At 27.0% G+C, this 14,621-nt stretch overlaps 1 protein-coding gene across 4 annotated transcripts in view; it reads right to left on the bottom strand.

The window, feature by feature from the left end:
- The window catches only part of LOC127284252 (uncharacterized), a 116,204-nt gene that overhangs the window by 30,042 nt on the left and 71,541 nt on the right, over window positions 1-14,621 (bottom strand). For all 4 annotated transcript variants that reach the window (XM_051309608.1, XM_051309611.1, XM_051309609.1 and 1 more), the window contains exon 6: window positions 2,342-2,405. In XM_051309608.1, coding sequence (XP_051165565.1) covers window positions 2,342-2,405 — 64 coding nt within the window. The remainder of the gene's footprint in view (window positions 1-2,341; window positions 2,406-14,621) is intronic.

Here is a 14,621-nt window from a genome sequence, read left to right as displayed (position 1 = left end):
AGCAAAATTGGATTATTATTATTTTATTATTTTTATTATTATTTTAATCCAATTTTATTATTATTTTAATCCAATTTCGCTTATTTTAATCCAATTTTACTTATTTTAATACCAAAATGGATTAAAATAAGCAAAATTGGATTATTATTATTTTATTATTTTTATTATTATTTTAATCCAATTTTGCTTATTTTAATACCAAAATGGATTAAAATAAGCAAAATTGAATTAAAATAATAAGCGTTGCAGCTTATATTTTAATGCCTTTTAATTTTCTGTGGCACTAATTCAAAAAAGTGATTTGAAATTCATGATTTTCATCCTAAAATTTAGATTTAGAGAGCAAATAATAAAAAAAAAAAAATAGTGAAATTACTGATTATTTAAATTAAATTTTTTTTTCCCCCCAGTGTATATATATATATATTACTCAATTTAGGGATAAATAGAAATAGAGGAAGACCAACAAGTCTTTAATCAAGAGCAATTCATGCAAACGAGAAGAAGATTATGAAATAGTGAATACTAGAAGATTTTCAATTACAATAAAAGTGGGGAAAGAGAAAGAGAGTGAGGGGGGTGAGGAGGGGGGTTGATAAAAGAAGATGGAGATACAGTAAAAGGAAAGGCGAAAAGTTAAGGGAGTTTAGAGAAGAGACCGAGAAAGAGAATAATACGTTAAAGCAGCAACAGCAACTACTCTAATTGGCCACTTTGTCCATTTATTCGATTTATTTAAATTATGGGACAATTGACAGTAGGCATTCTATTTTTTAAATCTCCCCGGCCACCAGGCTGATTGGTCGAGATTGGCGTGAGACACTGGCCCCACAGATTCCCCAGTTGTGGGCTTAATCAGCTTTGATTGCTGGCTCCTCTCTTTCTCCCCCCCCTACCTCTCTCTCTCTCTCTCTCTCTCTCTCTCTCTCTCTCTGCTCGCGACGGACGCGCGCTTCGTACTTTTTTATTGTATTTTGCTTTATACATCAACTCCCTTATGCATCTTTCTCTATATATCGAATATTCGTCCTTGTCTTTTATTGGATATAACAGACCGAAATATTGTGGGAATGTCTCGAAGACTCGTGAGATTTGTCCATTGAGAGAAAGAGAGAGAAAGAGAGAGAGAGAGAGAGAGAGAGAGAGAGAGAGAGAGAGAGAAACGTATACCACGTGGCCTTCTCCTCTTCCCTTCTTTATTTCCCCCCACCACCCCTCATATGCCTCCTCCCCCCTTGATTTCTCCGCCCCCACGATATCTTCCCCCCCTCTCTCTTCCAATATGAATCGTCGTGATCACGATCGACTTCTTTCATCTTTTCATTCCTCGCGATATATATCGAAGGGTTTTAGGGGGGGTCGAGGGGGGGGAGAAGGGATTCGTTCCCTTAAACAGTTTCAAGAATCTCGAATGAGAAAAAGAGAATAATATTTATTGCATTCTGTTATACGATTCAGAGTTAATAATTTAGTTGCAAAAAAAAAAAAATGAAAAACGTTTTGTAATTGGCGAATGGGAAATATTTGCGAATTGGTGGCGTGGTATGAGAAAAAAGAAGGAATGGCTTTTTAAAATGGACCGGAACCTTGAATTAGGACCGGTTATGTTGATTAATGATTTTGGTTTCTTTCAATCTGCATTATTGGACACATTTCTTTATATATATGAACTTTTGTTTTAACTTGTTCTATTATAATGAGATTTTAAATATTTATGGTACGATAATTTTTGGAAATAATTAAATTAATAATTAATAATTATTAATAAAAATAATTATTATAATTGAAAATATGCTTTTTCGCTAAATAATGTTCAAAAAATTGTTGCCGATATAGAAATTAGGGGGAAAAAAAGATTTGCACCCTTTTTGAGTATATATATATATAGGAACACTCATCCTATTTCCTTGATAATTCCCATAATGCTGTGGGCGGATATTCCAATAAAGGGGGAAGAGCCCCTGGACCGAAACGTTGAAAGCTGGGACAACTTGATTCGACAGATTATACAGTTTATTGCAGAGAACTTTATAGTCGCGAGTATAAAAAAAAATCATTTAAAAAAAAAAAAAAAAAACAAATTGGCACCAAAAGAAAGAAAAAAAAATCAATTTTTTCTTATTCTCGGAAATAAAAAACATTTTTCGCAAATGACAATATTTGAAAACCAATTTAAATAATAATTGACACTTGTAAATAGAAATTCTTTGAATAATTTTTGCTGATTGTTACTCTCATCAGTAGTCACGAAAATGCAGAAGTTGCTTATTTAAATGTCATTAGAGATTTTTTTTTTTCTCTACATTCTATTTTATCAGAAAGAAGGAAATATTTAACTCACCGGAAACCTTTGGATCAGCTGCATCCACTTTCATTGCTGCCAAGTTTGCTATTGTCGGTGGAACCTGAAATAAAAATATTATAATTAACAATGCAATATCACTGCGCGAGAAAAGACAATATCCTATTAAAAGAGAAAAAAAAAAATTATACGCCTGGAATTTGTTAATCATTAAAAAAATTTTAAAAGAGAGGGTCTTGTATACGCAAAAAAACGAATGATCGTCGCGTGCAAAGTATGACCTCGTTTTGTTTAATTGAAATCTTACGAGAGAAAAAAAAAAAGTATTTTTATCGAGAGACAACTGACAAGTGTCAATTTTTTATTGTCTCCTTTATCCAATAAAGTGTGGAATTTTTTTATTAGGCTCACATTTTTTTCTCTTCTAAAAAAATTTCGAGAAAATTTTCTTCATAAATGATTTAATGATTATAAAAATTGAGATAAAATGTTTATATATATATAGGAACAGTGGCGATTGGTATATGTCGCATATTAAGTGACCTCGAGTTCATTTAATAGAGATCTCTAATTGAAAAATGTGCAAGAGTCGTTTAACGATTCCATAAATAGCGATTTATCTGTTAATATCCTATTTAAAAAAAAACGCAAAAAATTTACAATATATATTATATAAATTCCGTTACCCGATCGTTATTTATAAGCAACAATGGAGATTTAACGAAAAATATTGCGTTGTAATTTACAGAAAAAAAATATACAGCTTTTATGTTTCTTCTTTTCCTTAATGTTTTTCATCAATAAATCACATAATTTATAACATTTATTCTTTGCATATTTTATGCAAATCCATAATACTTAAAATGATAGTGCTTTTACAATATTTTTTTTATTATACAAACAACTTTATTTGATTGTTTTATTACAATAATTATTCTTATTTACTATTTAACATAGATAATAGTATGAAACTGAAAAAAAATAATAATTTTAATTTTATAATTTAATAAAATTATTATTTTTTAAATATTTTAGGTATTTAAAAAATGTTTAACTCTTTTTTTTAACGCTACTTATTAACAATAAATTATTCTAAATTAATTTAATAATAATAAATATAGAACTTGGGAAATTAAGCGAACATATGCATCGGGGAGCAGTGACCTTCCTTGAAGCAAGTACAATGGCTGCATCGAATATAATTTCAAACGACTTCCGTTGAGTCGATCGTCGGGATTAATAAATAAAATTTAATTATTAAAATTTCCCAGGTAGAAAAATTAACATTACTAACGTTACTAATATTACTAACGTTACTAATGTTACTAACGTTAGTACCTATAAAAAAATTAAGAAAATGTTTCTAAATTGTATTTTTGCAGAAACTTGTCGAAAATCGACCACCAGGGAGTATTTAATGTTCTTACCCGCACTTTTTATCATTTTTATTCCTATTATCACTTTTACTTTTTTATTTTCATTACCGTTTCCACTTCCACTTTTTCTAATTTTCATTCCCATTTTCACTTCCACTTTTTATAAATTTCATGCCCATTTTCACTTTCACTTTTTTATTTACATTACCACTTCCACTTCTTCTAATTCTCATTCGCACTTCCATTGTGGGAAAGTGAAAGTGAAATGTGAAAGTGGGAATGAAAATTAGAATTCTAATTTCCTAATTCTCATTCGCACTTCCATTGTGGGAAAGTGAAAGTGAAATGGGAAAGTGGGAAAGAGAATTAAAATTCTAATTTTCTAATTCTCATTCGCACTTCCATTGTGGGAAAGTGAAAGTGAAATGTGAAAGTGGGAATGAGAATTAGAAAAAGTGGTAGTGGCAATGAATATAAAAAAACTGGAAGTGGAAATAGGAATGGGAATGAAAATTAGAAAAAGTGGAAGTGAAGTGGGAATGAGAATTAGAAAGAGTAGAAGTGGAAGTAAAAGTGGGAATGAGAATTAGAAACAGTGGTAGTGGCAATGAATATAAAAAACTGGAAGTGGAAATAGGAATGGGAATGAAAATTAGAAAAAGTGGAAGTGAAAATGGGTATGAAAATTGGAACAAGTGGAAGTGGAAGTGAAAGTGAGAATGAGAATTAGAAAAAGTGGTAGTGGCAATGAATATAAAAAAACTGGAAGTGGAAATAGGAATGGGAATGAAAATTAGAAAAAGTGGAAGTGAAGTGGGAATGAGAATTAGAAAGAGTAGAAGTGAGAATGAGAATTAGAAAAAGTATAAGTGGAAATGGGAATGAAAATTATAAAAAGTTTAAGTGGAAGTGAAAGTGGTAATGGGAAAGTAGTGCAAAGTTTCTGTGAAAATATATTTTAGAAACTCTTAATTTTTTTATAGGTACTAACTTTAGTAACATTAGTAACGTTAGTAACATTAGTAACGTTAGTAACATTAGTAACGTTAGTAACGTTAATTTTTTCACCTGGGTTATATTTTAAAAGACTAATTGACATTGTCCGGAAATATTTCCTACTCTCTAAATCTGAATCAGTCATATTTTACTGATTAGCATGAGAAATCTACTAATTGTCATAGCGAAAATTAAGCAACTGACAATTAGTAGAAATTTACTGATTAAATTAGTAAAATATCAATTACTGATTTATTTTTTTTTAAATTTGATGAGAATGAATGACAGTCGCTGAGAATTGTAAAATGAGTAAAATAATTAAATTCAAATAAAATCATTCAAAGTAAAATTAAAGTCGTGAGAGACGTCTGGGTGGTACTCGACATCAGGGCAAAGGAGTGAGAGAGAGAGAGAGAAAGGGGGGGAGGGCACAAAAAAAAGAAAGGAGAAGAGAGTCTCCCCGAAGCCCCATCGGTGGTTCAAATTATTCGAATCCTGTACGATTTCCGAAGCCTTAGATAAGATCCGATTCAAGACGACGACGAAACTGAATTCATAAAGTCGTTTGCAACATCGATGCTAATCATTCTCTTTTTCTTGTTTCTCTTAATCAATTTCCAGTACAAAAAAAAAAAATAAGACTCACTCTTAATTGTCAATTATCATTCTCGATGGATAATTACAATAATTAATCGTTAATAATACGATTTTTTTAAAAAAAGAAATAATTTTTTTTCACAATTTTAAATAGAAAATAGATTGGTGTTTTTTTTTCAATGATTTCCTAGAAAGTTTGGATTCACTGTTCGTGAGCTATTTTTGTCCTCTAATTCCAATTCAGTAAAAAAAAGTTTGAGAACGATCAGAGAGAGAGAGATCGAAACCGCAAGTTCGAATTCAATACCAATTGGTAAAAAGTGACGTCTCTGTTATTCCACTGTATTGGGAATAAGGACTTAAACTTTTTTTTGTCATTTTCAATCAGAAATTGTTTTGCGAGACCTTTTACAAACTCCCAAAAACCGTAGCCATCGACAAACCAACGCCGGAGACTTTTAATTATCTCACCAGAGTCAATTACTTTTCAGAATAGAGGCTTTAATTTTGTTTTTTTTTTTTTTTTTTCATTGAAAAGTTATTCCACACGTAAGGAGAATTTAATAGAGATCGTAAAATGACATTTAAGAGGGCCAAATTAGTTTTTGAGATTAGAAGAAAATTTTTAAGAATGACAAATTAAATTTTACACCCCAGATACAAATATAATTTTAGAGAGAAATAAATATTTTTGATTTAAATAAAAATTTTATTTATGACAAATAGAATTTTTATTTACGCCAATTAAATTCTCTGGGTATAGGGCCCATGATTATTCCATAAAAATCGTTATAGTTAGAATTTTAATTTTAAAGAATTTTATAAAATATAGTTTTTTGATTTTTCTAATTAGAATTTGCCACAGAATTTCCTGTTTAAATGAATTTTTACTTAATAAAATTCTTATGTACCGAATTTTAATTGTACAAAATTCTTAATAAAAAAAAAATCGAATATTTATCCGAAATTGCAAATGGCCAAACAAATGCAAACAGAAAGGATTTTGGCGCGATTTTTAAAATTTACCAATTATAAATTATCAAGAAACAATCGTGATTGGTCAATTTTAAAAATCGCGCCAAATTCCTTTCTGTAAATTGCATTATTGTTCGGACATTTGCAATTTCGGACAAATAAAAATTCGACGTTTTAAGAATTCTGGTATACAGTAAAAATTCAATACATTATCATATAGAAAACAGATTTCTTTGGATTCAAGAAAATCAATTTCCTTGACAAATTTTTCTTTGATACAAAGAAAATTTATTTGTTTCAAACAAATTATCTTTGATTCAAAAAAAAAAAAATTATATTCGTTTGAAAGAAATTTTTTATTTAATTCAAATAAATGTTTATCTTTTCTCTGTGTGTACATAAGCAATTCTGTTATGTAAAAATTCGTTTATAAAAATCAAATTCTTTCAAATTCTAATTCGAAAAATAAAAAATTCGTCTAAAATATCCCAAACAAAAATTTACTACTGGCGTAGTACTGGCACCCAGTATTGGCGTCAGAGTTGGCGTAACTTAGGGATGATAACATTTTACCAGTATTGGCTACCAGAGTTGGCACCAGTACTGGTAACCACTACTGGTTCAGTACTGGCCGAGTACTGGCAATTTTGTAATTTATTGGTATACTTACTCTCTAAATCTGAATTAGTAAAAATGTTTACTAATTTGAATTAGTGACTCACTTATTGCTTCTGAATTAGTTAAATTTTACTAATAATTAGTAAAATTTTACTAATTTAGTAACTTTTAGTAATTTAGTAACTAATTTAGTTACTCTCTAAATCTGAATTAGTAAAAATGTTTACTAATTTGAATTAGTGACTCACTTTTTGCTTCTAAATTAGTAAAATTTTACTAATTATTAGTAAAATTTAACTTTATTAGTCTTAATTAGTAGAACTTAACTAGTAGAATTAAATAGAACTTAATTAGTAAAATTTTACTAATTATTAGTAAAATTTAACTTAATTAGTCTTAATTAGTAGAACTTAACTAGTAGAACTAATTAGAACTTAATTCGTAAAATTTTACTAATTATTAGTAAAATTTAACTAATTCAGAAGCAAAAAGTGAGTCACTAATTCAAATTAGTAAACATTTTTACTAATTCAGATTTAGAGAGTAGGAAAAAGTGTCTGAAATTTTTAGTAACCCAAGACAAATTAAATATTAATTAAATTATTCAACTAACTAATTAATATTTTATTATATAAAATCGAAAACACCAAGAATATTTATTCTTTATCATAATATATATATTGCAAATTATTATTTTAAAAAATCAAAAAATAAATATTAAATTATGTTTATTATAAAACCAAAGTTTTGAGAAAAAAAAGTATACGTAATTTTTGTTGTAGGTTTATAAACTTTTGGGTAATAATATTTAATTTTAAGTTTTTTTTTCAAAAGTTTAATATCTATTTTTATTCACATATATATTTGCATTAAAATAAATTTTTGAAATCACTTTTTTAAGAAAATAAAAGTTGTTTTTTTGAGTTTTAACAAGTGTTGTCAAGAAAATTTTTAAAAATTTTTATTTTTATCGTTTAAAATTTTTTTTTTTTTGGTTTATTGAATATATCTGAAAGCAATAAGAAAATCTTGCAAAATGTTTTTGGAATTGGTCGCAGGAATCTTTTTATTTAAATAATTTAACCCACAGAAAAGTATTAAATAAAATACATTTTAATTTTTGAAAAATAAAATTAAGGTGAAAAAATTTTTATAAACAAAATATTTCAACAAAAAAGATTCAGCGGGTTCACTCTAGAACTTTTTGTATAAACTAGTATTAATCAAAAAGAAAATCTATTTGAGCCAGTACTGGCTCAATATCGGCTCAGTACTGGTTGGTCAGTACTGAGAGGGTGGTACTGCACCAGTACTGATACAATGAAAATACCAGTACTGGTTCAGTACAAACTGCCCACACTGAAAAAAAAAATTTATTTGGTTCAAATACTCGATTACTTGACAATTATCAAATAAATATTTATTTGTATCAAATAATTATTATTTGAGTAAATTAAATGATATTTGTTTCAAATACATAAATTATTGGTTCAAATACAATTTATTTAATTCAAATAAAAATTATTTGGTTCAAATAAAGATTTATTTGATAATACTCAAGTAATTGAGTATTTGAATCAAATAAATTTTTTTTTCAGTGCAGTCTCGTCAGCCAATACTAAACCAGTACTGCGCCAGTAGTCAACTCTGGTATAATACTGAAATTTTTGGTTAGGATATATAATTATTAAGTAAATTTAAATTATATATTTGTTTCAAATACAAAAAAATTATTTATAAAAAATTATTTTATTGAATTAGGGTCAGTCGGGGTAAATCCGAACGGGGGGTAAATCCGAACGCTAATTATTTCAGCTTAATTAAAATTTTTAAAAATAAGTTCGATATGAGAATTTTTACCTCAGATCCTCTTGAAGAGATTCTAAGTATTATCCCATTTTTTGTTTGTTAATTAGCAACAGCATAAACAAAGATAACAAGTATTGCAAAAAAGATTGAAAATCAAAGATGACACTCTTTCAGTATTTTGTCTCGTATTTGAAGAAAAAGAAGCTAAAAATTCATTTTATTATTTATAATTGTTTGTTATGAATACTAGAACAGAAACTATATTTGATTTTTGCCTTCTGTAAAATTTTATTAATAATATCAGACCGTTCGTATTTACCCAAGAAAATTGGAAAACTGGGGTAAATCCGAACGGTATTTTTAATAATTTTTTTTTACATCAAAGCCGCACAAAATTGTTTTTATTTGATTACACTATTATTTTAACATTATAAAAGTACATAGAAAAAAGTTTTTCTTTCTATACGTATCCTCGTTAGTAATTAATAAGCAGAAACTTAATCTCTGTTCTCTCGAAGGAGTGTTTCAATTTTTTTGCCAAATGGTTTGTTGAAAAAAGTTTTTCAGGATCTTAATAAAATTTGGTATTCTACGGTTTTTGGGGTCGCTAATTACCAATTTGAAGTCAGTTTTTAAAAATTCAAAATGGCGGACGAGAATTAAAAAATTCATTGGATTCGCTCGAAAATTGTTACTCGGGGGGTTTCAGGGTTAGCAAATTTGATCATTTTTAAAAATAAGTTTTAGGAAAGTCCGCCATTTTGAATTTAAAAAATTTGACTTTTATTTTTGTATTTACATTCAATCACTCCAAAATACTTTCTGTAGCAAGTTTTGCAAAAATCCGTTATGATTTGATAAAGTTATTGAAGGTTTTAATTGTGTAATGCATTTTAATTTTTAACCTGTTTGATTTTTGTATTTATATATGATGCATTATTACATAATAGGTTTATTATCGTATTTTTTTTGAGTTTTTATATAAGTTTAACAATTGCAATACTTTAAATTTATTTTCCCTAAGATTTTTCTGAAATACAGTGGCGTTCGTATTTACCCCCATATTTTAGGAAAGTTGCAAAGTATCGAGGTAAATACGAACGCTAAGTTTCCTGCGATTGTAATTTATCAAAAATTTTTTCTACCCCATAAAATTGTTCTATGGAAGTAAAGTAACAACTTCATGCACCAGAATACCGGAAGTATTTTTTTTTTAAGAAAAAACTTATGTTATTGTTGAAACTTACTAAAAGCGTTCGGATTTACCCCAGTTGACCCTAAATAATTTTTTCACTGATAATTCTTTAAATACTTTTCATTTTTAAAACGAAGGAAATAAGATAATATAAGGGATATATTTAATTTGAATCTCGCCTCATCATGATGTTTACAATCGATATAAACCCGCGCGAGCATTTAATATCATAGATCGAGAGCAAAATGTACTTCTCGAAACAGAGTAATTTTTTTTTTATTTTTTTCATGGAGAGAATATCGAGGGAGAAAGAAGGAGTGAATAAACTTAAAAAGAAAGAGAGAGAGAGAAATGCCAGAAAGTGGGAGAAGAGAAAAAGGGGAGGGAAAAGGAGACACTAGAGGTATATATGAGAAAACAATAGAGCTGATTTGCAAACAATAGAATAACGTTAAGAGTCAAGTATTATACGCCGTTGTTACTTCTTGTGCCATAACGCCGGAGAGCATATGCCCATTAATATTCAAAGGCGAAAATAATGTAAACGACACGACAAAAATCGGGGGAATAATTTCAATTCTCCCTGTATGGGATTCAAGCCGGAATTCGTATATAATACACTGCGGGTTATTCCTATCGTTCGCGGGACGATTCTTCTTGTTCTTGTTTTTTTTCTCTCTCTCTCTCTCTCTTTTTTTTTTCATCGAGATAAAACGCGAGAGAGCTTCTTTTGATTTCTCGATAACCAAAACCCAAAGAGATATCGAATCAGATCTAGACCAATGTTCGCACGATTCCACGCGAGATTAAATCTTAAAGATTTGTTTTTGAAAAATTTCCAAATTATATATATATATAATAGATTCCTTTTTTTTTAATGTTCAAATGTATTTTTCCGATTTTTTGTTTTCTTGAAGCGTTATTATATTAGCATAAATAATAAATAATTTTTTTTCTGATTATAGTACGCAATGTTAATTTTGTTTTTTTTAATGCAGAATTTTCAATATATAAAGTATTATTATCTTTGCAAATGTTAGAAAGAAAAAAAAAGAATTTTCCTTTAGGTATATTATCGTTTGTTTGAATTAAACATATTATAAACTAACTATTAACTATTTGTTGTAAGTTGAACCCGCGTGACCCGCGTCATTATATATACGTGAATTGAGTTCAAGATTGCGGGTCATTATCACAATTTGTAAATATTAGTTCTTGAGCAATAATATGGGACAAAAATTCATTTTATTTTACCTTCAATATTTTATTTAAATTTAGAGAATTATATTTAAAAATTTATTTTTATTATAAAATTGTCTTGCACACATTGTCATTTTTAAATTACAAAGCGAATATAATTATATCAATGAAGCAAATCTCATTTGATATATTTATTTTCTTTATTATACGGGCGTTACAAGGTTTCGACTATTAAGACGAATTAACTTTGAATAAAGAAATAATAATGGAATCTAGGAGAAAGAATTTATAAAAGGAAAGAAGATTTGAAAGGCTATAAATCGATGTGATATAACTTATTCTTTTCAAGAGGCGATAAATATTTTCATTTATTATTCGCTATGAACGATTAAAGTTAAAACAATACGGAAAGTCCCGTTTGCGAATCTAATCGCACTTTTTTTTTTTTCATTTAGCAATTTGGTTTTTACATTCCATTGTCTTTTTTTTTTTATTAGTTCGTTCATATTAAAATAAATCAAAATTGTTATGAAAATAATCCAATAGAAAATAGAGTTAATAAAAAAATGAGTTGTTGGAAGGATTGATGTAAAACGATTCAGAGATTTTAGTAAAGATAATACAATACGAGAATAGTCGAGTGACAGATTTGGATCAAGAATGAGTTATTGCGAGAATAAAGCTAGAATAGACGTTTGAAAGCAGATGATTTAATGATTGTTGAATTCAATAATAGGAATATAGACCAACGTTGCATATATATATATATTGAGAAGGCGGAAAGGTCGTTTCTCTCCCCTCGGGTTTTTTTTTTTAAAAGATAATTGTTGCGAGGAAAATTGTCATATTCATGTTTCTTAAAAGCATCCATTTAAAAATTATATATATATATAATATATAAACGCGAAAAAGTTATATATCCTTTTTTTATTGCTAGCGAGTTATGTAATCACATTTTCCTTATAACTACATTGAACGCGTCAAGTGAAACATCAACTGTCGGATTTGTCATATATAAACATTAATCAAATTGAACGACAAAAAAAAAAAAAAAAAAATTCAGACTTATTCATCATAAATAATTCTTTAATATATTTTGCTTTCACTGTCATTCTAATGTCTGGTATATGTGCGATAATTTTTACTATATATATTGATTAAGTCAAATTTTCACAGAAAAAAAAACAAAAATTTCAGTATTATACCAGAATTGAATACTGGCGCAGTATTGGTTCAGTATTGGCTGCCGAGGCTGGGCAAATAGATTTTCTTTTTGATTAATACTAGTTTACACAAAAATTTCTAGAGTGAACCCGATGAATCTTTTTTGTTTAAATATTTTGTTTATAACAATTTTTTCACCTTGATTTTATTTTTCAAAAATTAAAATGTATTTTATTTTATACTTTTCTGTGGGTTAAATTATTTAAATAAAAATAGTTTCCTGAGACCAATTCCAATAACATTTTGCAAGTTTTCTTATTGTTTTCAGATATTCAATAAACCAAAAAAAAAAAAAATTTAAACGATAAAAATAAAAATTTTTTTAAAATTTTCTTGACAACACTTGTTAAAAATCAAAAAACCAACTTTTATTTTCTTAAAAAAGTGATTTCAAAAATTTATTTTAATGCAAATATATAGGTGAATAAAAATAGTTATTAAACTTTTGAAAAAAAAACTTAAAATTAAATATTATTACCCGAAAGTTTATAAACTTACAAAAAATTACGTATACTTTTTTTTCTCAAAACTTTGGTTTTATAATAAACATAATCTAATTTTGATTTTTTGATTTTTTAAAATAATAATTTGCAATATATATTATATGATAAAGAATAAAAATTCTTGGTGTTTTCGATTTTATATAATAAAATATTAATTAGTTAGTTGACTAATTTAATTATAATATTTAATTTGTGTTAGGTGACTAAAAATTTCAGATACTTTTTCCTACTCTCTAAATCTGAATTAGTAAAAATGTTTACTAATTTGAATTAGTGACTCACTTTTTGCTTCTGAATTAGTTAAATTTTACTAATAATTAGTTAAATTTGACTAATAATTAGTAAAATTTTACTAATTAAGTTCTAATTAGTTCTACTAGTTAAGTTCTACTAATTAAGACTAATTAAGTTAAAATGTTTAATAATAATTAGTAAAATTTTACTAATTTAGAAGCAAAAAGTGAGTCACTAATTTAAATTAGTAAACATTTTTACTAATTCAGATTTAGAGAGTAACTAAATTAGTTACTAAATTACTAAAAGTTACTAAATTAGTAAAATTTTACTAATTATTAGTAAAATTTAACTAATTCAGAAGCAATAAGTGAGTCACTAATTCAAATTAGTAAACATTTTGACTAATTCAGATTTAGAGAGTAACTTAATTTGTTCCTAAATTACTAAAAGTTACTAAATTAGTAAAATTTTACTAATTATTAGTAAAATTTAACTAATTCATAAGCAAGAAGTGAGTCACTAATTCAAATTAGTAAACATTTTTACTAATTCATATTTAGAGAGTAAGTATACCAATAAATTACAAAATTGCCAGTACTCGGCAAGTACTGAACCAGTAGTGGTTACCAGTACTGGTGCCAACTCTGGTAGCCAATACTGGTAAAATGTTATCATCCCAAAGTTACGCCAACTCTGGCGCCAATACTGGGTGCCAGTACTACGCCAGTAGTAAATTTTTGATTGGGATATTTTAGACGAATTTTTGATTTTTCGAATTAGAATTTGAAAGAATTTGATTTTTATAAACGAATTTTTACATAACAGAATTGCTTATATACACACAGAGAAAAGATAAACATTTATTTAAATTAAATAAAAAATTTCTTTGAAACGAATATTTTTTTTTTTTTTTTGAATCAAAGATAATTTGTTTGAAACAAATAAATTTTCTTTGTATCAAAGAAAAATTTGTCAAAGAAATTGTTTTTTTTTGAATCCAAAGAAATCTTTTTTCTATATATGAATGTATTGAATTTTTACTGTATACAAGAATTCTTAAAATGTCGAATTTTTATTTGTCCGAAATTGGAAATGTCCGAACAATAATGCAATTAACAGAAAGGAATTTGGCGCGATTTTTAAAATTGACCAATCGCGATTGTTTCTTGATAATTTATAATTGGTCAATTTTAAAAATCGCGCCAAAATCCCTTCTGTTTGCATTTGTTTGGCCATTTGCAATTTCGAACAAATATTCTGTTTTTTTTTTTAAGAATTTTGTACAATTAAAATTCAGTACATAAGAATTTTATTAAGTAAAAATTCATTTAAACAGGAAATTCGGCGGCAAATTCTAATTAGAAAAATCAAAAAAATATTTTTTATAAAATTCTTTAAAATTAAAATTCCAACTATAACGATTTTTATGGAATAATCATGGGCCCTACCCAGAGAATTCAATTGGCGTAAATAAAAATTCTATTTGTCATAAATAAAATTTTTATTTAAATCAAAAATATTTATTTGTCTCTAAAATTATATTTGTCTAATAATTAGTAAAATTTTACTAATTTAGAAGCAAAAATTGA

The sequence above is a fragment of the Leptopilina boulardi genome, unplaced genomic scaffold (assembly GCF_019393585.1).
Source record: "Leptopilina boulardi isolate dan_hultmark-lab unplaced genomic scaffold, ZJU_Lbou_2.1 LbouV2_32, whole genome shotgun sequence".
NCBI lineage: Eukaryota > Metazoa > Arthropoda > Insecta > Hymenoptera > Figitidae > Leptopilina > Leptopilina boulardi.
Note: the sequence above shows the minus strand (reverse complement) of the source record. Positions and strands in the feature narration are given on the sequence as shown.